Source organism: Gigantopelta aegis, chromosome 7, assembly GCF_016097555.1.
Source record: "Gigantopelta aegis isolate Gae_Host chromosome 7, Gae_host_genome, whole genome shotgun sequence".
Taxonomy (NCBI): Eukaryota; Metazoa; Mollusca; class Gastropoda; order Neomphalida; family Peltospiridae; genus Gigantopelta; species Gigantopelta aegis.
The window spans coordinates 3,490,352-3,514,791 of record NC_054705.1 but is presented as its reverse complement, the minus strand read 5'-3'; the positions used below and the strand labels follow the sequence as shown (position 1 = coordinate 3,514,791).

At 40.2% G+C, this 24,440-nt stretch overlaps 1 protein-coding gene across 1 annotated transcript in view; it reads left to right on the top strand.

The window, feature by feature from the left end:
• Positions 1–14,416, top strand: part of LOC121377781 (nicotinamide N-methyltransferase-like) — a 20,836-nt gene extending 6,420 nt beyond the window's left edge. The window contains exons 3-4 of the mRNA XM_041505870.1: positions 10,832–11,036; positions 12,906–14,416. Coding sequence (XP_041361804.1) covers positions 10,832–11,036; positions 12,906–13,341 — 641 coding nt within the window. The 3' untranslated portion in view covers positions 13,342–14,416. The remainder of the gene's footprint in view (positions 1–10,831; positions 11,037–12,905) is intronic.
• Positions 14,417–24,440: the final 10,024 nt, after the last annotated feature.

Below are 24,440 nucleotides of genomic sequence, written 5' to 3'. Positions count from 1 at the left end.
TGTATCTCTTCAGTCTTTATAGAGTAAACTGGGTTTAGTTTAACGAAACCACCTCTTATCCAGTGTAGACATGCAAAGGTTACATATATATTGTAGTGTATTGTTCTGTATTATATTTTCTCGGATCGTATTGCATTGCATTGCATTGTATTGTATTATATTGTATTGTTTTGCATTGTATTGCATTGTATTTATATATACCACGCATATTTCTTCATGTATGACGTAGGTGTGATATATTATATGTATACCAGGCGTGGTTCTGTATCTATGTGACGTAGATGAGATATGTTTTACATATACCAGGCGTGTTTCTGTATCTATATGACATAGATGACATATAATTTATATATACCAGGCGTGTTTCTTCATCTATATGATGTAGATGAGATATATTTTATATATACTAGGCATGTTTCTGTATCTATATGTCGTAGGTGAGATATACTTTATATATACCAGACATGTTTCTGTATCTACATGTTGTAGTCAGTCAAACTGGTTTTACGTGCCTATATACTATGAAGGTTTGAAGCACGCCTATCCCGGGCTTAACCTCTGACATCGCCAGTGACTAAGTCCGGGACAAGAGGGGGCAGGTAAGCTGGCGGAATTTGCAATGAAATTTAGAAGAAGGTCAGTGACCTAAGACCGAAACTGGAGAATAACCTGCATGTCTGGAAAAAAGTCCAAAAACTAAAATTAGAGTGATCGGCCGAACAGATTTCTGGGCCTCGTTCCACGAAGCGATCTTAGCCCTAAGATCAACTTAAGTGCATAGGGTAGCTATGCGCATAAGGTAATCGTAGGGCTAAGATCGCTTCGTGGAACGGGGCCCTAGTGATTTGAGCAATTTAGACGGGCTATCAAAATAAAGTGTGGACTATTTATATATAAAAAATAAACATAAGTTATAGAAGTGGAGCCAAAGTGTTTAAAGTCCAACTAAGCCCTAAAAAGGAGGTACCTGTCCTGGGAAATGTTGGCGGCGGAACTCATAGCGAGGTGAGGGGTGTATCGATTCGGAGCTTCGGGAAAGCCTTCGCCAGGTCGACATAACAGTCCAGAAGAATTACTGGGTAGTCCTCTGGGATGATCATCTTTATGACACGATGGATAGTGGTGTTATCCATGTTAGTCCTCAGATATCGATACACCCCGTTCCGGTCCGATGTGCGTCTCAGTGGGTCCATGTATCTGCACCTGATACCGTCTCCCCTGACCTGATGGTAATGGTCTCTGGCTCTGTGGGGGCCAAGCTATGAGAGGTCGGTAAACTCCCCACTCGCCACTCCACAGAACTCGTGAGGCACCTTGGCAGACGCGATATTCCAAGTTTCGGGTTCAGTCAGTGAGTCGTTTTCCGATACCTTCCTTCTCTTGGAGACGCATTCCGTATCCGCAACAGCAACAACCTCTGGAGAAGCAGGTGGGCTGCATGGTGGCGTCGAAATCACCACGTGTCCCGTTTCCATCGGCCCTGGTGCAGGTGGAGAAGGGGCCTGATAACACTTTTATATTTTAAGATATTTCATTAAATGTTATATAATAAAATGTGTTGAGTGTGTCGTTAAATAAAACATTCCCTTCTATATTGCATCATATTGCATTAACTGGGGTGGGTGAAAGCTCGAATCCGCTGGTGACGATAGATCCTACGACCCATCACACCTGAGGCGAGCGCTCTAGCACTGAGGTTAGTGCAGAACCACACTTTCTACGTCCCTTTGAACTACCACTGAGGTTTATAGCTGAGAGCATTGACAAGCAGTCCGGCGTTTACAGTGCAGTATATTTGTACTCGTCTTTCAATACTTACTCACTGGACCGGCCTTGGCAGTGTAGTGGTTAAGCCACCGGACGTACGTCTGGTAGGCACTGGGTTCGCCTCCCGGTTCAGGCTCACACCCAGAACAAGTTTAATGACTCGGTGGGTAAGGCCAATACACCGACTTTTGCAGTGCCGTATTAACCCATGGCAGGGCCCTTAGGCTTCGAGTTTCTTTGGGCCCCTCGACATCCCCCAACATTTAACACTAAAAGAAAAAAAAAAGGTTGCATGGGCCCCTGCTTTTGGTGGGCCCCTAGGCTTCAGCCTAGTCAGCCTTAGGGACAATGCGGCACTAGACTTTTGTGTATATCTCACATGTATCCCTTGTGTAAGCCACGTAGAGATATATTTTATATATACCAGGCATTTTTGCTGTATCTATATGACGTAGATGAGATATGCTTTATATATACCAAGCGTTTTTTTTTTTTTTTAATCTATATGACGTAGATGAGATATATTATGAGCCGTCACATGGGAAAACCTACAACTTAGCAAAAAAAAAGAAGAAAGTTTGTCTTATTTTTTGGTAAATAACAGGTAATAACCTTACAAAAGTAAATCTCAGGTATTTGGGCTCTATCTTAATTATATCTAAAAAAAAATACAGCATTAAAGGCGCTCTGTCACGGATGGTTGACCTAATTAATGACTTAAAAAAATATTATCTGAAAATATATACATTTGATTTGTCGTTAAAATTACTTTGTCTACATCTACATAATTACCACAACTCACTTATTACTGATATTTTGTAAAACTAATTGAATTATGTCAACGGTCCATAATGCGGAGAAAAATAACGGCTATTTGGAGAGCAGAGGTGTGACGTATTATTTTGAGTCACGTGACGGGCATCCCTCGAATAACCGCAGTGTGAGTGCGAATAATTTTTACATGCTCATATACCACTAGAGTTTCGAGCATGTCCGTTCCGGGGCCTGTCTCTGGATAGCCAGGGGCTTGTCCCGGAACAGAAACACAATTAAGGGGACAATTTTGAAATTTACATCCAAAAATTAAATAGTGGACCTTTAAAATTTTGATGAGCATCTCTAATTAATATAATTAATAAAGAAAATTCTACTCATTAAATTTGGTCGCTAGATTAGATCGGGTGGTCAAAAAGAAATTAGATAAGATCGGTGGCCTGACTCTGGATGGAGGGGGAGGGGGGGGGGGTAGATTTGAAAACGGGCAGAATTTTGAAAATAACAATTAGTAACAAAGTTAATAGAATTAAAAAAAAAAGTTACAAGCCAAAAATAAAAAGAATTGACTGCTCGGTCGAATATTTATATAATTTGGAGCATTTTAGAAGGACAGTCCAAAAATAAATAAGAGAAAGAAGAGAGAATCGAACTATTTAATAATATTAAAAAAGTAATTTCGACATGAACGTTTGAACGAAGGTCTAAAAGTTTAAAGAAAGAAAGAAAGAAGTGTTTTATTTAACGACGCACTCAAAACATTTTGTTATTTACGGTTATATGGCGTCATAGATATGGTTAAGGACCACATATTTTGAGAGGAAACCCGCTGTCGCCATTACATGGGCTACTCTTCCGATTAGCAGCAAGGGATCTTTTATTTGCGCTTCCCACAGGCAGGATAGCACAAACCATGGCCTTTGTTGAACCAGTTATGGATCACTGGTCGGTGCAAGTGGTTTACACCTACCCATTGAGCCTTGCGGAGCACTCACTCAGGGTTTGGAGTCGGTATCTGGATTAAAAATCCTATGCCTCGACTGGGATCCGAACCCAGTACCTACCAGCCTGTAGACCGATGGCCTGCCACGACGCCACCGAGGCCGGTCGTCTAAAAGTTTAAAGTCCGATCTCCATGTTCACGTGAGTGACCTCGTTAAGGCTTATAGGGACGAGATGGGTTGCATCTCGTCAAGAAAACCCCTAGATTGACAGTCAATAGACGTTGAAGGTGTAGTGCTGTGTTGAAATATAGATCTTGAGAAGCCGGATCCGTCTGAACGAGAGAGAGATTCAGACTAGGGTAGGCCATATAGTCCAGTCGTCATGGGTTGGTATAATGGTGCGGACGGGCCCGACTCCGGAGGATACGAGATGGTATCACAATAAAACAAAGTAAAGTCTAGAAAAGAGTAGTAGGGGCCGACTCCGCTTCCTATTTCTTCTTAGAGTGGGGCGGTCACTCTTCCAGTGCTGCTGGGACAGGCTCGGACATGTAGAGACTAAACGCGAACAACCGTGGCGTTCTGCAGAATGGCCGTCATACCAGTCACGAAAACAACAAGTCAACATAGTCAGACGGAGAAATGACGTGGAGGCAAGGAATCTCGCTAAAAAAGAATCCAACCTGGTGGTGCAGACTGTGGAAACGAGAAGCGTTCCAGTGTTCAGTCAGTTCCAATGGCCGCATACATCCCAATAGAAAACATCACTTCGCTGACAAAAACAAGCGAAGTGAAGGATCCCCAAGTCAAGCCGCGAAAGCACGTGCAGTGTGCACACGCGAAACAAACACGTCTTACCGCGTCGAGCTCCAGACTGGGAACCGCAGTGTCAACACGATTTACCAAGTTCGTGCAACGAGAACACTTTACCGTCCTCTGCGACGTAGGGATATATATGAATCTATGAATAACGTAATATTGCCTCTACAGTACTAACAACAAATTAATAATAAATAAATAAATAAATAAATAAATAAATAAAAAAAAAAATTATCAGCTGCTAAGGTAGATTATCTGAAAGAGAAACTAACTTCGGACAGTACACAAACTGACAACAGGACTTGAACTTAATAATTTTTCTCTGATTGCAATTTTGAGGCTCCTTACGTAAATTAAAAAAAAGGTTAATTCTACCGCTTATAAATAGGACTAAAAGGTTATTTTGCTGTATTTAGTCATATTTCAAAAGTGTAAAATTGCAATGGGCAATAAAACTCAAAATACATATTTTTATACCAGTAAGGCTAAAACCACTCCCGGGTCCCCCTCTAAATTTATTCAATGTTTCTATAACAACTGCACGCATTATAATACATGTCATAATAATAATAATAATAATAATAATAATAACAACAACAACAATTATTACAACAACAACAATAGTGTATTATTATTATTATTAGTCGACTACTACCTTTTTGGGGTGGATGGGGCGGTGTTTTATCTGTGTGTGGGGGAGTGTCTATAAAAATGCACGATTAACGTGCATGTACACACCCACTAACTGAAGGCTGAACTTGTCCCTGCATGTAGAAATGGATTCAACTGGATTAAGTAATAATTAAGCCAACCTTTGAACAGCAAAACGTGCGACAGTAGGCCCCTATACTGTTTTGTTTTGTTGTATTGTTGTTTGTTTGTTTGTTTTGTTTTGTTTTTGTTTTGTTTGGGGTTTTTTTACGCTGTTCATTAAACCGAATGACCACTTTGCAAATAAGTCAAGAAAAAAAAATTGATCAGTCGGCACATTCGACATCAAAGAAAACAAGCCGCGGTGTGGAAAAACTACAGTAGCTTATGATAGTTACCGCAACGTAATTTAACACTATTTTAACAGCCTCGGTCAATCACTTTTTGTGTTCACTAACTTTCGTCTGCTATTTGTTCTCAATTGCAGATGCAGTTGGTTGTAACTGATGATTTTTAATTAGTCATTTGATTATTCAGCAATTCTTTATAAAATATTAGAAACTTTTCATTTTGGGGGTATCACCACTTATAAAAATAACGGAAGTGGTAGTGTTCATCATTAAGAGTATTTTTCTTGGATGCCAAATCATATATACACCGCCTTTACAAAAACGAAACTGGCGATATCAGTACGATCGATTCATTCGATGAAGAAATAAAAAGAACGCAGACATGTTATCCCAATTTAGGGGATCACCTTTATTTTTTTTTAGATATGAAATCTTTATTAAAATAATATTAAACAAGGGGTATGTCTTTTCACAAAGTCGACCAATACCCAACGACAGGCCTACACGTAGCCCATGTACTCAGGCTAGCCTATACAGTAACCATGTTTCTCACCTTGTTTTCCTTTTTCTCTTCTGGTTTCTTTTTTACTGGGGTGGAGGGGGGGGGGGGGGGGGGCTTCCGCCCTTCTTTAATTTTTACTCAGCGAAAATATATGTAGGCCTACATTTCCTTCTACTCTTTTTCTATTTCCTTCAATTTCAAAATATGGTCATAAATTTGATTTTTAGACAAAGACAATCCACTGCATCCTTTCTCAGTTTCTGTAACTTCCTCTGCGCGTGCTGTAACCTCACCGTGGTGCAGGGGTGTAACATTCTCTTTGAGAATGGCCTCTGCGCGTGCTGTAACCTCCCGGTGGTGCAGGGGTGTAACATTCTCTTTGGGAATGGCCAATACAACACAAATCCCCTTGTTTTCTTCGAGATACAATTGAAATTGTGAGTAAAAGTCAGTATCTATCTGTGATATTTGATTCTAGGACCCCCCCCCCCCCCCACCCCCGGACATTCCCCCCTACCCCCGGACTGTTTCTTCCGTTTCGACTGTTCTTAGTCTTGGTCTTCTATTCTGAATTGCAAAATGTGCCTCAAACAGTATAGGCCTACTTCAGGCTCTTGTATAATTAAAATATACATCTGTAAAGAAAGAAAACCAACTCCTTGTATACAAATGATGTGAAATGAGTAAAGTGAACAGATATTATAATAATTTAATAATTATCACACACACGCACGCACGCACATACACACAGCAATAATAATAATAATAATAATAATAATAATAATAATAAAATTGGTTGAGGGAGAAACAACCTTTCGAGAATTGATCTGTTATACCTCCGCATGTTAATCTCTAGGCCAGCTTATGCAGTGACATCATGACGTATAATAAAGGTATATAAATGAAACGTTTCTGTTACCGTACCGCAATGTGTGCGCGGACGAGAGTAGAAATAGTGGTGCTGATTGTAGTCCACAGAACAGGTAGACCAAACCGAGTGGTAGACCCATGCAACCCGATACGATCCTAGTTTGATGTTTGGTCTAACTTATGAATATTGTATTTAACTTCTGGAAAGGTTGTTGAACTTTATGTTATGTATAAACATGCACGTTATAAAAACGTGTGACACTTGCATTCCACATCGATATATTGGACTTCTTCCTGTGATTGTAAATGTGTATCAAAGTACTGATGGTATCGCTAACGATCTCGACCGATGTTCTCAGGTACAAAATACAAAACAGTAACCAAACACTATTGTATATACAGATATATGTTTACTTCAAACTGATCTTCATGTAAAGAAGATGTCATCTTCTAAATTCTTCAAAACAAACAACGCAAACAGCATGTCAACTTTTACTTCCGCGTTTACATGTGACGTCAAACTTTGAGCCGCGTTTACATGTGACGTCAAACTTTGAGCCGCGTTTACTCGGTTTCTGGCGTTATGCTAAGTTGTAGGTTTTCACATGTGACGGCTCATTTTATATACTCTTCAAAAAACGTTGGGGAACTCTAATAAGAATTTACAATTGCCAAAATTGTAAGGTATATTAGCTGTGGGGAATGGTTATATGGTAATAATTAATTAATTGGGCAAACATTACAACCGGTAGTTCATTATTACAGTAGGTTTTATAACCACCAAACATCTTGAAGGACGATTAGGGTCAAAAGTGAAATTTGAAAGTTGACATTTTTTATCAGTAGTGGGTGATACCGTCACGAGGCATACTGCGTATGAGTCTCCCAATGGCCATTTGAGGGAGTCTGTTACACTCCTCTTGCAGTGCCTCACCAAGTTCCGCTAACGTGGTTGGCGGTCTTTGACGTTGACGCACACGTCTCCCTATCATGTCCCAGACGTCTTCAGTGGGGAAAAGGTCTGGGCTCATTGCTGGTCATGGCATTCGACATATGTTGTGCATAGTGAGCACGGGCATTGTCGTCCTGAAAAACAAAACGTCGACCCACACGTTTTCCAGGTAGTAATGCCCAGTGACCCTTCCTTGCACAATATGGAGGGGGGTTCTTTCAGTCATACTGTTCCACCCCACACCATAACCGATCTACAGCCAAATATGTCATGAAATCGCATTGTGACGTTCATTTCGTCGTCGCCAGACCCAACCACGCCTGTCAAAAGTCCAAAGTGAATAGGGACTCATCTGAAAACATGACACCTGACCAGCGACAAATACCCCAGTTCTGACGCTCTCTACACCATTCACGTCTGTGGGCAATGTGCAATTTGTCAAGGTAGGCACAACCCGGGGCCGTCGAGCATGAAGATGGGCTGCATGAAGACGATTTCTAATCGTCTGACCCGTAACTCGGACACCAGTAGCCTGATGAAGGTTTGCAACAATTTCATTTACTGTTTGAGGTCGATTTCTTAGAGCCTGGTTACGGATAAATCGATCTTGTACTCCTGTCGTTACCCTGGGACGACCTGAACGGGGTCGATCGTCAATATTTTGGGTTTGTTGGTACCTGTTCCACAGTCTGCTAATCACCGACTTCGAAACATTGAAGGTGTTGACCACTTCACGCTGACTTCTGCCCGTTTGCAGCATGCCAATAGCCCGTAGACGCTCATCACGTTGAATACGCTGCATCGCAAATACAAACAATAAAAATGACTAAAAACAAAACAACAACAACTGTATGATCAACAGAATGAAAAAGATTGACATAAATAATATTCCACAGTGATTAATCGACTTTCCTGGAAATTGTCAAAATCGAGAATGACACCCCACGCACGTGTACGGGTCAACTGCGTGATCATGTGCAAACTATGGGATGCGTTTCGGTGGGTTGATAAACAGACCTGAACGTTCTGTACTAGGATGTCTATGGTCAAAATGTATGTTCGGTCTAATAGTTGACATTAACATTAATATTTCAGGTTCCCCTACTTTTTTGAAGAGTATATATACCAGGCATTTTTTTCTGTATATATATGACGTAGATTTTATATATATATATATATATATATATATATATATATATATATATATAAAATGTCAAAAAAGAAATGCATAGGCGAAATATCCATGGAATTATCTCTTTAATACAAAGTGACATAATTTCGTTATTTATGATTGTATCACAGTCACATTTGACATGAGTATGTGACAATGCTCTTGCTATGGACTGCCGGCAGTGGAGCCGTTTTCGTCACCAAGCAACGTCGCACGAGGGTGCTGAAATCAGTACCTTGTGTGACCACCAGCAGCAGCAATCACTGCGCGACATTTCCTTGGCATAGACTGAATGAGACTCTGAATCCGGGCACATGGAATCCTAGCCCATTCTTCCCACAGTGCATGTGACAGTTGCAGAAGCGTCTGAGGCTCCGGATCACGCTGGCGTACATGTCTGAAGTTGAGATCTGGCGATCTTGATGGCCATGGCAGCACATTAATGTTCTTATTCTACAGGAAATCCATTATTACACGTGCCGTATGCGGCTTGGCATTGTACTGCTGAAAGAGTTCTCTCTGTCGATCCAAAATGGGAAGCATGTGATGGCGAAGAATTCCTTCCCGGTAGCGTACAGCTGTCAGGTTGCCTTGTACGAACACAAGTTCACTTCTGCCGGTATATGAGATGTCTCCCCACATCATGACACTCCCTCCACCGAACCTGTTAACTTGGGCAACGCAGTTGTTGGCAACACGTTCATGGCGGCGTCTGTAAACACGTTGTCGTCCATCACGTCGCTGTAGAAGGAAATGAGACTCGTCGCTGAACCATACTCAACGCCAGTTTCCCCAAGTTCCATTCATGTACATTCGTGCACCAGCGAACACGTAAATGTCGATGTTGACGTCACAGGACGGGGCCAACATACGGCCTCCTAGCCCGTAAACCAGCTTCTCGAATGGTTTGAGCAGACAGCCTTCTCAAACCAGGTATGCGTCCAGCAATGTTCGTTGCTGTGGCAGTTCGGTGACGCAAGTGCAGAACCCGGATGTAGCGATCTTGTGCTGCATTTGTTATGCGAGGTCTTCCACTTCTGGGCCGGTGTTCAGCTGATTAAAACTGCTGGTACCTGTCCCAGAGACGTGAAATGGTGCTCTGGTGGACGTTCATGTGGCGTGCGACTGCTGACTGCGATTCACCTAATTGGAGGCGGCCTATTGCATTGTTTTGATTCGGCAGGCTTAGTCTTGGCATCTTGTAACTCGTCTATGTCGAAATGGAAATGAGGCATCATTGCGAGCATTGCAGCTTTAAATACCTATCACTACCCAAATCGTTTTCCCCGAGTTTCACGTGCATTCGCCAAAATTTGACCATTTCATGCCGATTTCCTGCAATTGTCGCACAACGTGCCACAACGTGCATTAAATTTGTTTTAGGGTGCATTAAAGAAAAATTGTCATTCATGAACATTGTACACTTTTCTTCTTTTCCTATCACCTATGTGTTCCTTTTTTGACAGACTATATATATATATCTATATATATATATATATATATATATATATATATATATATATATATATATATATATATATATATATATATCTATATCACGCGTATTTCTTCATCTATGAAGTAGGTGAGATATATTTTATATATATACTAGGCGTGGTTCTGTATTTGTATGATGTAGATGAGATATGTTTTATATACGAGTATACCAGACTTGTTTTTATATCTATATCACATAAATGACATATAACTTATATATACCAGGCGTGTTTCTGTATCTGGTGTAGATGAGGTATGTTTTATATATACCAGCCGTGTTTCTTCATCTATGTGATGTAGGTGAGACATATTTTATATATACCAGGCATGTTTCTGTATCTACATGGCGTAGGTGAGATATATTTTATATATACCAGGCGTGTTTCTGTATATGTATGATGTAGGTGAGATATATTTTATATATACGAGGCGTGTTTTTGTATCTATATAATGTAGGTGAGATATATTTCATATATACCAGGCGTGGTTCAGTATCGATATGACATAGGCGTATTTCGTTTATCTATGAGGTAGGTGAGCTACGTGGACGACGTCTTCTCGATGTGGGGACAGGGCCCAGCATCCACACTATCATCAGCGCCGGCAAACACGTGGACGAGATCTACCTCAGCGACTTCTCCAAACCCAACAGGGAGGTCCTGCAGGACTGGAAGAATGGAAGGTTGACTCACAACTTTGAGACGTTCTTCAAGTACATCGTTGACAAAGAAGGGAACAGGTATTGAGGTCAGGCATAGAGGGAAGGGGTTCTAGATCTCTGGAGGTAGGTTTAGAAATATGAGGGTATAGAGTACATCGTCCACAAAGAAGGGAACAGGTATTGAGGTCAGGCATAGAGTGAAGGGGTTCTAGATCCCAGGCGGTAGGTTTAGAATGATGAGGGTATAGAGTGTATCGTCGAACAGGTATTGAGGTCAGGCATAGAGGGAAGGGTTTCTAGATCCAAGGCGGTAGGTTTAGAATGATGAGGGTATCAAGTACATCGTCCACAAAGAAGGGAACAGGTATTGAGGTCAGGCATAGAGTGAAAGAGTTCTAGATCCCAGGCGGTAAGTTTAGAATGATGAGGGTATAGAGTAGGGTAGCGGGTGATTAGTCATTAGTTTTCGTGGCTTGGACGGGCTGTAGTCTGCTGATAATTCGCGTAGAATCTTGCATTGCGCTTTAGAAAGGCATCAAAGGGGAGGTATCATAGATGCATAATAATGCAGATTACTTATTTTATTTATTTGTTTATTTATTTATTTATTTTTAAAGTAAAGATAATTAGCAGGTACTAGCAGAAAACAAGTTTTGTTTTAGTTTTCGGTTTCTTTTTTAATTCTTTCTTTCTTTCTTTCTTTCTTTTTGTTTCTTTTTGAGTGTTTGTTTGTTTAGTATTATTTCACCCATAATTATATAATTGCGACGTTGATATTTTTGTTTAACTTACTCTTTTCTCTCAGATTTGTTGAAGAAGCCACCATTTACGCCTATTGACAGTATATTACAATTTTAATATTATCTAGTTAACTACAAGAAATAAAAAATAGTTTAGCGTAAATTAATTTGTAATTCTTTTTTTCACTAATAATTGATGTAATAAAAACATGTGACATTTGCAACTATGATGATAATGCACTTTCACACTAAATCTATCTTGGCAAGGACGAAGTCATTATTGTGATCGAACTAATAGTGAGTACCGCCATTTTTTTAACTAAGTGTTTAAGGAATGGGAATGTGAACTATATTAATTTGCTCATATCCACTGAAGGTTCAGGCACGCCCAGCCCGGACTTAACCTCTGACTTCGCCAGTGACTAAAAGGAAATGTTTTTTTTAATTATTATTTAACAACGCACTCAAAACATTTTATTTATGGTTATATGACGTCAGACATATGGTTAAGGATCACACAGATATTAGAGAGGAAACCCACTGTGGCCACTTCATGGGATACTCTTTTCGATTAGCAGCAAAGGATCTTTTATAATATGCACCATCCCACAGACAGGGTAGTACATACCACGGCCTTTGTTACACCAGTTGTGGAGCACTGGCTGGAACAAGAAATAGCCCAATGGGTTCACCGACGGGGATCGATCCTATTCCTGATATGACACCTTTAATTAATCGGCGTTTAATGACGCCAGTGTATCCAGATTCAAATGTAAGGATTACGGATAGGGAACCAGTCAAGTGAAACTGTACACACCAGCATCTGACAGTGTCGCTATGGTAACCAAGGATTCCGATTTGCCATGCAGTAATGTAGGCCTAATATTAAGCCGCAAGTCGAGATTTCGTTAAATCTGCGATCTCAAATGTTTTTTTGTTTTATCTTTATTATAACAGTTTAAGATAGATTGTCAACATTTTGCCCATGACATGAAATTCATGAACATTGTCATAACCTCTGTTGTTCTTTTTAAGATATACAATATTGAATAATAATGCCAAAAACAAATTCATAACCGTTTACGGCATCTATTACACTTTTTAAACAATTATTTTATTAAAAATCTTGTTTTTAGAAAGAAATCCCAGTCAGGTGATTCATTATTAATAAGTTGTCGGCTATTTTTATTTTAATCTTGATTTTCAGTGAAAGCGCCGGTGCAAGGGAAGATGAAACTAGGACGAAGGTGAAGGACATATTTGTCGTTGACCTTCTTTCAGACTCCTGGCCAGAGCTGTCGTCCCAGCAACCGTATGACGTCATAATCACGTCTCGGTGTGTGGAAGCCGCGGCACCGACGATCGACGTGTACCACTCCATTTTAGAGAGACTGGTTGCCTTGTTGCAACCAAATGGCTTTTTGGTCGTCATCGGCGTCTTGGGGATACCGTTCTACAAAGTCGGAGAGAAACATTTCCATTGCCTCCCTTTGACTGATTCCGACACGAAAGAGATTTGTACCCGTTGTAATTTGGATCTGTTACATTTGGAATCTACGAAACTCGAGATGGGTACTCCGACAACACAATTAGGTTTCAAAAGAACATTTGTGATGGTCGCAAAGAAAGTTAAAAGCCAATAGATTGTTGATTTCCGTGCTTAACGCTCAATATGTTGTTTGTTAACGAGACTAGTCTGAGTTTGGGGTCATTATCAGATGTTTCCCATCATTAAATTGAGACTTTCTAATGATAAAAATTACATATTAATGACATTTTCTTGTTTAGAATATCAGAGTTTGTATATCCAATGTTTTTCTGACATTTGTAGAAGTTCGAACCTCATTTTATTTCATAATGTATAATACATTTTATGAACCTAGTCTCATATCGCTACTAGACCCGTGGTAAAGCGCTCGGTCGATGCGCGGTCGGTCAGGGATCGATCCCCGTCGGTGGGCCCATTGGGCTATTTCTCGTTCCAGCCACTGCACCACGATTGGTATATCAAAGGCCGTGGTATGTGCTACCCTGCCTGTGGTATGGTGCATATAAAAGAACCCATACTGCTAAAAGAAAAGCATAGCGCATGAAGTGGCGACAGCGGGTTTCCTCTCGCAATATCTGTGTGGTCCTTAACCATATGTTTGTCGCCATATAACCGTAAATCAAATGTGTTGAGTGCATCGTTAATTAACCTATTTCTTTCTTTCTTTCTTTCTTTCTTTCTGATGTTCTAAACAAGAAAAGTCTAAAACTATCAACTGTCAGCACAAAGTTGGCCAAAGTAACAGCCAGACTGAATTTGAACTGCTCCGTAAGTATACATGTACGAGGCAGGGGGGAGGGGGGGGGGGGGGGGGGGGGGTCATGGAGGGGTCAATAGCACCCCCCTCACACCACCAGTGTTGGAGCAAATCTTCACATTCGGGTAAAAATGACGTTGATGTCAACATGAAAACTTTTTATGCTGTATTTATAATCATTCTACTCAGAATATTATGTGTAATCCTGTATTTATGATCATTCTACTCAGAATATTATGTGTAATCCTGTATTTATAATCATTCTACTCAGAATATTATGTGTAATCCTGTATTTATAATCATTCTACTCAGAATATTATGTGTAATCAATGTAGAAATATGAAGTGATTCGCTTGGAATCCTAGTAGCTATTTTGTAGTGACGCAAATATGATTAAAGGATTTTATCCAGATTCGGGTATTTTTTGTTTAATTCGAGCAAAATTCACCCTACCCCCCCCCCCCCCCCCCACCCCCCTCCCCCAAACAACCACCCCTACAAAAATGGGAATGTGTACGCATGTCGGTAAGGTGATTGACCGCTACATCGACTCTTCTCTCCGTGTGTCTCTATCTGTCTCTGTCTGTCTCTCTCTTACTGTCAACAATTTCTTTCCCTGGACAAACAGGCAAGAGAACTGCGGTGTGAGTCCAGAGCAGCGTGTTTCAAGCATAATGGAGATACAAGAATGTTGTTACAATTAATGAACAAGCTGATGAAGTTCAGTTTATTAATAAAACCTCCATTCAAATTGTATAGCTCGTCTGTTCAATCTATTATCATAGTGGAGTTTGGGATTCAAATATATATCTTTGAAAGCCAACATGTCTTTAAAAACACAAACATATTTTTGCCTCAGAAACACGCACGCACAGACAAAATGATTATATGTTTAAGGACACCACTAGAGCACATTGATTAATTCAGCATCGGCAAAATTGGATGTCAAATATTTGGTAATTCTGACTCGTAATCATGAGAAAAAACCTGCTACAATTTTCCTAATGCAACAAGGGATCATTTATGTGCACCATCCCACAGACAGGGTGGTACATACCACGGCCCTTGATATACCAGTCGTAGTGCACTGGCAGGAACGAGAAATAGTCCAATGGGCCCATCGATGGGGATCGATCCCACACCGACCGCGCATCGAGCGAGCGCTGTACCACTGGGCTACTTCCCGCCCCACCCGAGTCAAAGGAAAGTAGCCAGGGATATTTTTATATGCACCACCCCACAGATATTCTAGCACATACCACGGACCAGTTGCGGTGAACTAGCTGGAACGAGAAACGGCCCAATGGGCCCACTGACGGGGATCCATCACAGACCGAGCGCTTTATCACTGAGCTATGCCCCGCCCCTGACTGGTAAATCAAGTATGCACGTACACACATGTATGTTGTTCTGACTGTGGGGAAGTGCATATAAAAGAGCCCTTGTTGCTAATGGGAAACTTGCGGGTTTCCAACTTTCTGCTGTCACGACTCTACGTCCATGGCATTTTTAATCCAGATACCGACTCCAAACCCCGAGTGAGTGCTCCGCAAGGCTCAATCGGTAGGTGTAAACCACTTGCACCGACCAGTGATCCATAACTGGTTCAACAAAAGGCCATGGTTTGTGCTATCCTGCCTCTGGGAATATGAACCAAGTGGACCTTTTTCTATTTTGTTTTTCAACCACCAGAAACTCCATATGTATAAACCTGTACGTTTTAGTTCTGAAAGCGGACCTTTTGCTTCATATTTTCAAATAAAGATGCCAAGAGACGTAGTTTCAGGGCAATTTAATGTTGTATATTGTGGAGGATGAATACAACCACCCCTCCCCCTAAGTCATTAAACAATACACTTCAAACGGGTGAAGGGTGGGGAGGTGACATGATGCCTGTGACCCCTCCCCTGGATCCGCCAATGCAATGGTATGTGATTAGGAGATCACAGTCATGTCGTAGCCACCAGAACGTACAGTGTAGTATAGTTTATTAGCTGTAATCCTTCCGGCTCACAGGCCTACATTTCATATACAATCAATAACATTTGAGAAGTGCTGCATATATGGGTGATGGACAATTAAATATGTTCAGAACGTAGGTATAATGCATTTTAAAGATATTTACCAATATTACATAATTCTTCTTCAAAACTCTTTTACAGAAATCTGGAAAACATATACACACACAGTGGAAATGTTTTAAATAGAAAGATATAAGAAGAGAAATATTATATGCTAAAAAAAAACACCTGAAAAATGGCAAGGCACATGGAATCGATAATATTATAAATGAATACATTAAAGTGACTGCTGACAAGATGTTTCCAATCTATTCCAAATTATTTAACATAATTCTTGATAACAGTGTTTTCCCAAATGAGTGGCTGACGGGTGTAATTAAACCCATTTTTAAAAATAAAGGAAATCGTTTACTCCCTGAAAACTATAGGCCGATAACGCTGCTCTATTGTATCTCGAAACTATTTACGACTATTTTAAACAACCGATTAAATACCTTTATTGAAGGAAATAATATATTAAACAAAGCTCAAACAGCTTTCAGAAAAGGTTACTCTACCACTGATCACCTATTTAATATACATTCATTAATCGCAATTCTGAAGAAAAGAAAAAAGAAATTATTTTGCGCTTTCGTCGATTTTCAAAAAAACCAGTTGATCTAATCTCTAGGACATGTCTTTGGCAAAAATTGCTTAAAAATAACATAAATGGAAAATTTTGTAAAATTATCTACCAAATGTATCAAGGAATAAAATCTTGCATCTGTACAAACAATGAAACATCAGATCTATTCCCTTGCAATATCGGTGTCCGTCAAGGAGAAAATTTGTCACCAGTTTTGTTTTCTATTTATTTAAATCATCTAGATAATTACTTAAAAAGCCACAATTGTGCTAGGGTATTTATAGCCACAGATGACATAGCAACAATCTCGGAAACCCCTCTTTATTTTCTAAGCTTATTATATGCCGACGATACTGCGCTTCTCGCAACAAACGCCTCCGATTTACAACAATCCCTTAATGCCTTTTCACAATATTGCAATAAAGCAACCCCACTATTCATGATATACGGTGAACTTGGAAGAAAACCCCTTAAATTAATTATCCAACAAAGGATGATAAGTATCTGGGCCCGAATTGTTTCTGGAAAACAAACAAAAACATCCTTCTTATTGTATAAACTAATGTTGCACGACTCTAACATATCTGGATATAATTATAAGTGGATAAAACACGTAGAAAATATATTTAACCAACTAAGTATGACCAGTATTTGGATGTCACAAAACTTTTCATCTATACCACTACTTATTCATCACGTTAAATTAAGGCAAAACGATCAGTACCTACAGTAATGGAATAGCAACATAGCTTCATCATCAAGGGGTAAAATGTACACCACGTTTAAAGAATATCTAACATTACAAAAATATATACTAGTAATAAAATTACCACAAATATCCTGGACTACGTTACTAAAATTTAGAACATCAAACCATTACTTACCAATCGAAACAGGACGATGGAACAACACCCCAGTAGAAAGCAGACTATGTACACTATGTAACAAAAATGACATCGGAAACGAATTTCACTATCTACTTACATGCTCTTTCTTTAATAAGTCCCGCAATTTTTTTTTAAAGACATATTATTATAACAAACCCAACAAATAACTAATGACAAATGACAAAATAAGTCTTCTAAAACAATTGTGCAAATTAATAAAAGATATTACAGATAAATTCGGTAAACCTTAAAAGAATTGTATCCCAAGCATAAGTATATTTCATTTTGTATTACACATGTATTATTATTATTAATAAGTACATATATATGTTGGTGGGATTACACAGACTTTACCTTCACACAGTAAATCAGCAGGTTTGGTACTGACATTTGTAGCAGCATAACAAGGAAATTCAGCACATGTAGTTTGTACAGAGGATAAACTGACATTTGTAGTACAGCTAGGAGGTAAGTCAGATGTAGAGGGATTGGCGCAAATTGAGTCTGAAATCACAGTTTTTCCACAAAGATGATCAACATTTGGGGTATGTGCATGTAGTGATCTGAGTTCAAATATTGTTTCTGTTCTGTAAATACTTGATGTTCTTAAAGGTTCAATATTTGTGACACTGATAATGTTAGGTGTCACGGGGATTCTATCATTCCCGTAACCGAATAAAACACAATTATCAAAATGTCTCTCCTACTTGTATATCTATTAGATCTCTCTGTAACAGGCTGTTAAACCCTAATATGGCTCGTCCCTAGGTATGATCAGAGATACGATCTTATATAAGTATATATTATTATAGCACGTTAGTTCTCTAGAAAACACAACAAAAACACAATACACTTTGGAATCTGTATTAATCTACGCTGACAAATGTACAGCCGTAGTAGTAAATTAATAACAGCAATAATAACAACCCAGAACTGATCACTTAATTAGTTAATCTCTAGGTGTCTAGTTACACAATATGCGAATCACTTCACCGTTACACCACACCCACACGTGTGATAATTGAGAAACGCTTACAGGAGAAGTTAATTAATAAAGGAATTACTACACCATTCCTAACTGGTTAATTTTTAATTAACCCTTACTACTCGTTCAGTAACGTGTGATAATTTAGAAACGCTTGCAGGGGAACTTAATTAATAAAGGAATTACAGCTCTATTCCTAACGGGTTAATTTTTAATTAACCCTAACTACTCATTCAGTAACCTTGTAACACAGAATTAATACTTATCACAATAAAGACAATAACCTACAGTTTACCCAGGTCGGCTAGGATGACTGGCTAAGCTTTATATTACCAAATACTCATATAATGTTAGAACAATAAGTCTACGATTTACTTCGTCAGATGACCGAAGACACTGTCTAAAGAATATTGGTATAATACAGTACTAAAATATTTAAAGTCACATCAATCACATCAAGGTTATACACAGAGCAGAAATGATATTTACCAAGTCCTAACGGACGACGTTCCCAGGAAGCTTCCTAATTCGTTCTCCCCGATATCTCTAAAACACTAGCTATTTATTATAAATCAGGAATTTGCCTGGGAGTACAAGGCGGTACCTCACGTATCATCTCATAGTCTGACTCTACTAGAGTCGGTATTATTTCTCTCTGATCGTCAGACTTACTGACGCCATCGTCGCCAAAATCACGGTTGTAAAACCGCACTCGCAGAGGTATTACGTAACTACTCGCCACATGACCTCCGCAGCTGGACTAAGTGCATATTGGAATGTCCGAACGTGCGAAGTATTACGTAACAAGTTGCCCATCTGGGCTACGGGCAATAAACTGCACACGGCCCTCTAACACAATTAAAATCGCCACAGGCGAAACAAATTTAAGAGCATGTACCGTGACATTAGGTGTAACATCAACATATGGCATACTGTTAAATATACTTTGATCATGTGGGATACTGAAACTGCCAGGTAGGCTACTAGTATTTTTGTTCACATTAATTGATACTGTCTGACATTTACTAGACACATTGGGAACAAGGTATTTTCTAGGTAAATATCTATCTGTTCTAGCTGTCACATACATAGGACTCTTAGTGCTATTAGTATTTACAGTGGGTAACCAATGGGTGGTGTTAGTACTAGAAATGCTGTTACATGATTTAGTGGAGACACCAATACTACTTTGTGTGTATATAGTGGCTTCTTGGTTTGTTTTTGTATTAGTGCAGTTATGATTAGAAGGTATTGGTTTATAACTAATGTTTTTTTCTGTTTGGCACTATGCTGAGTAAGGGATTTTGGTCTTGAATACTCTGCTATCCACAAGATATGCACTTTTATTTTCAATGTTCCATTACACCACAGTGTTAACGCAAGCAGTACGGAGAAAGGTCAGATACTGTATTTATATACTTGTATTGTGTATTTTATTTATTTTACTTTTTGAATATATGCATTTTAATAATATTCTGAACGCCAAAAGAAACTACACTTTTTTTAAATGCCATGTTTTCTAAAATAGTTGGGTGTTTCACGGGCCGGAAAACTACTTCATACAGATTCAAACGCTGAATGGTAGTTATTAAATAAAAATTTTTTTAAATATCTCTCAGATTATGAGAACGAAGGAAGGAAGGAAGAAAGGAAGGCAATGTTTTATTTAACGACACATTTAACACATTTTGTTTACGGTTATATGGCGTCGGACATATGGTTAACAACCACACATGTATTGAGGGAGGAAAGTTATCCGCTGTCGCCGCTTCATGGGCTACTCTTCGATTAGCAGCAAGGGTTCTTTTATATGCACCATCTCATACACAGGTTAGCACATACCATGACCTTTGATGTACCAGTCGTGGTGCACTGTCTGAAGCGAGAAATAGCCCAATGGGCTCACTGACGAGGGTCGATCTCAAATCCACCGCGCATCAGTCGAACGCTTTACCACTTTATGAAAATTAATACGATCTTTAATTTTGGATAGATTCTTGATGAAAGGGAGATAACCATTATCAGGGTGAAAACAATGGCCAATACTGAAGAGTATATGCCGGGTAAATCCATATTTAATGACGTCAGAGGATACACCCAAGATAATATCATACTTTCAAGAACTAATCTCTTGCCAATGAAATTTTTATTTCATTCAGTTTCAGAGAAAGTGACAGCGCCAGAGAAACCGAAACTAGAAGTAAAATCAAGGACCTATTTTACATCGATTTTCTGACAGATTCGTGGCCAGAGTTGTTGTCCCAGCAACCATATGACGTCATAATTACGTCTCGTTGCCTGGAGGCCACAGTACTGACGATGGGAGTGTACCACTCTACGGTATCTTAGAACGAACTTCAAAACGGATCAATGCGTTTTGGCCCGGATAAGATACGGGTCGTAACACACGGAATACGGGTACCAAACAGTGTCAATCCGTTTTGGTCTCAATTCACATGTGTATGTGGATTGAGCAGCACGCTCACGGGTCAGTACAATCTGATTAAAATTAGCTCTACTGGGTCTACCAGTAGATCTAACAGCATTGTGTGGACTCCCATGTCCAGGTGACATTTCATCTATAAATAACAATTTAAATAGCGACCAATTACACTTCGCCTTTTATAGCGTTATTCGGGAGCATACACATTCTAACAATACCGGGCGAGACTATTTATGCAATAGGCGAACTTGTTGGTCAATTTCAACATTGAAAAAACAGAGGGAAAAGTGCAGTTATAAACTCTGGATTGTATACTAGTATAAACATATTTTATGGCTATACCATCACGGTTGGGGGGGGGGGGGGGGGGGGGGGGGTTCGTCTTGAAACTAATTTTATATAAAATTTTATATTGCAATTAGTTTCCAGCATACTTCGTAATTCACCGGAATCATTTCGTATACCCTCGGCATAATCCCGAATGTTTTTAAATCACTGGATTCCAAGTCTGGAGCTCCACGCGGTAAGACGTGTTTGTTTCGCTTGTGCACACTGCACGTGCTTTCGTGTGCTGGACTTGGGGGTCCTTCATTTCGTTGTTTTTGTCAGCAAAATAAAGTTTTCTGCTGGGATGTATGCGGCCATTGGAACTGATTGAACGCTGGAACGCTTCTCGTTTCGGCAGCCTGCACCACCACGTTGGATTCTTTTTTTCTCGTGAGTCGTATGACGGCCATTCTGCAGAACGCCACGGTTGTTCGCGTTTAGTCTCTACATGTCCGAGCCTGTCCTAGCAGCACTGGAAGATTGACCGCCCCACTCTAAGAAGAAATAGGAAGCGGGGTTGGCCCCTACTACTCTTTTTCTAGACTTTACCTTGCCTTGTAGTGATACCATCTCGTATCCTCCGGAGTCGGACCCGTCCGCACCATTATACCAACCCATGACGACTGGACAATACCCTAGTCTGATACTTTCTCTCTCTCGTTCAGACGGATCCAGCTTCTCAAGATCTGTATTTCAGCACAGCACTACACCTTCAACGTCTATCGACTGTCAATCTAGGGGTTTTCTTGACGGGATGCAACCCATCTGGTCCCTTTAAGCTGTGCACCCAAACGGCCTTAACGAGGCCACTCGCGTGAACATATCGATCGAGTTTAAACTTTTAGATCTGCGTTCAACATTTTATGTCGAAATTACTTCTTGTTTTTTAATATTATTAAATAGTCCGATCCTCTCTTCTTTCTCTTATTTAATTTTGGACTGTCCTTCTAAAATGCTCCAAATTATATAAATATTCGGCCGAGCAGTCAATTCTATTTTATTTTTGCCTTGTAACCTTTTTATTTTTTTAATTTATTCTATTAAGGTTTTTACTAATTGCTATTTTCAAAATTCTGCCCATTTTCACCCCCCCCCCCCCCCCCCCCCCCCCTCATCCCGAGTCAGACCACCGATCTTATTGGAGGGCGGACTCGGGATGGGCGTGTTCGAAACCCTAGTGGTATATGGGCACGTTAAACTAGTTATCATCATCATCATCAAATCACTGGCATGATTTTGCAAGTAAGGTTTTGATTGGTCGAATGAAAGGTCAACTGGACATGAGCTCCAACGGGCTGCTTTTAGATCCACATGTAATAGTGGAGCTAATTTTAATTAGATTGGGGTCAGTACAGTTCTGGATTCTGGTGTGTTAACGGAATACTGGTGAATACGGTTCACATGGATTCAAGTCATGTGACATCCCATTTGCAAAATGGGATGTTGTGTAAAGTGGAAAATGACTATTTGTTTTTATATAATAATGCCGTAAGGAAACGACACATCGAGCGCATACAGTATATAATCAACTGAAATAAATTAACCTCGCGAACATTTCGTGAACAGTCTTACTTGGGTGGGGGTGTGGAAGATACAGACCATGGTCCTCCTCTTCCAATATCTGTGGCCCCTCAATATAGGCCTAACATCCCAGTGGCGGGGGAGGGGGCGCACACAAACACACACACACATATATATGCCCCCCCCCCCCCCCCCCCCACACTCCCTTCCTACGCCAATGCATCCTGGCTACACCAGCGTCTAAACACCCAAGTTCCGACTTCAATGATAAACAAACAATAATTTTAGATAGGCCTACTTACCTCTAACATTGCAAGAGAACACCACAGTAGTCGGCTGTCGTCGTTGGTTCCAGCAGTGTTACATCCATGTACAGATAGTTTACATTTCTACACCTTTAAAATAAATATGATTATAAATGTCAAAAACGATTCTGTTCGCGCATTTCTGAAGTTAAACTATATCCAGAAGAATGTACGTAATATAGCTCTGACATCAATAAGCATATTGGCGTCACGCCACAGCATTGTTGACGTCACGACAAAACATTGTTAATATATTTATGATAACGTTTCCGGCAATTTTCGTTACTTTACGGAAAATGTCAAAATACAATTACAATGTGCACCCCAGCAACCTGCTCTTGCAAACCGATAGGAACCGGTCGAGTTTTCGCGGGGACGGGTGTGTGCCCTCCTCACCACCATTACAGAACAAAAATATCCACACACATCCACACTAAAAACGTTGCCACCTCCACTAAAGAGTGTGGCCCCCTACTTCAGATGTCGTCCCCACGGGCTTTCCTTGATCCGCACCTGACAGGATGTAATGGTAGCACAGGACTTTGTACAGGAACAATTAATCCATTGTCCATCAACCTCAGGATTGCTGATGCAAACAATATAAAATGCATAAAATATATTCATACATTATGCAGTTTTAATTTTGTCAAATTAAAAATGTAGCGTCATATCTTAATAATAAAAAAAACCCCACACAATTAAATGGTAGTGTATGAAATTATTTTGATGAGAGTAGATTTTCCTAATTTATGTGCTTCCACAATTTGCTGAGAATAATGTAATGAAAATAATGTAGATTAATGTAACAGTCTCCAACTGAGGTGTCACGGGAATCCTGTGGACCCCCGCCCCCACTCCTGGATCAGCAGTAGTATCAGGGCCTGTATGGCGCCAATGGCGCCATGACCTACTTTCCGTGACCTTGACCTTGATGACGTCACGGGACCTCGTCCTGTATAGCCCCATGACCTACTTTCCGTGACCTTGACCTTGATGACGTCACGTGACCTCGTCCTACTGGCCCTGACCTACTTAGACTGACCTTGATGACGTCACGGACTACTGTACCGTGTGCAACGTCCTACCGGCCCTGACCTACTTAGACCGGCCCCTGACCTACTCAGACTGGTCTACTGTACCGTGTGCAACGTCCTACTGACCCGGCCCCGACCTACTTAGACTGACCCTGACCTACTTAGACTGGCCTACTGTGTCGTGTGCAACGTCCTACTGACCCGGCCCTGACCTACTTAGCCCGGCCCCGATCCGTCGTACTTAGCAACGCCCGTGCTATCCTGTCTGTGGGATCCCTTGCTACTAAT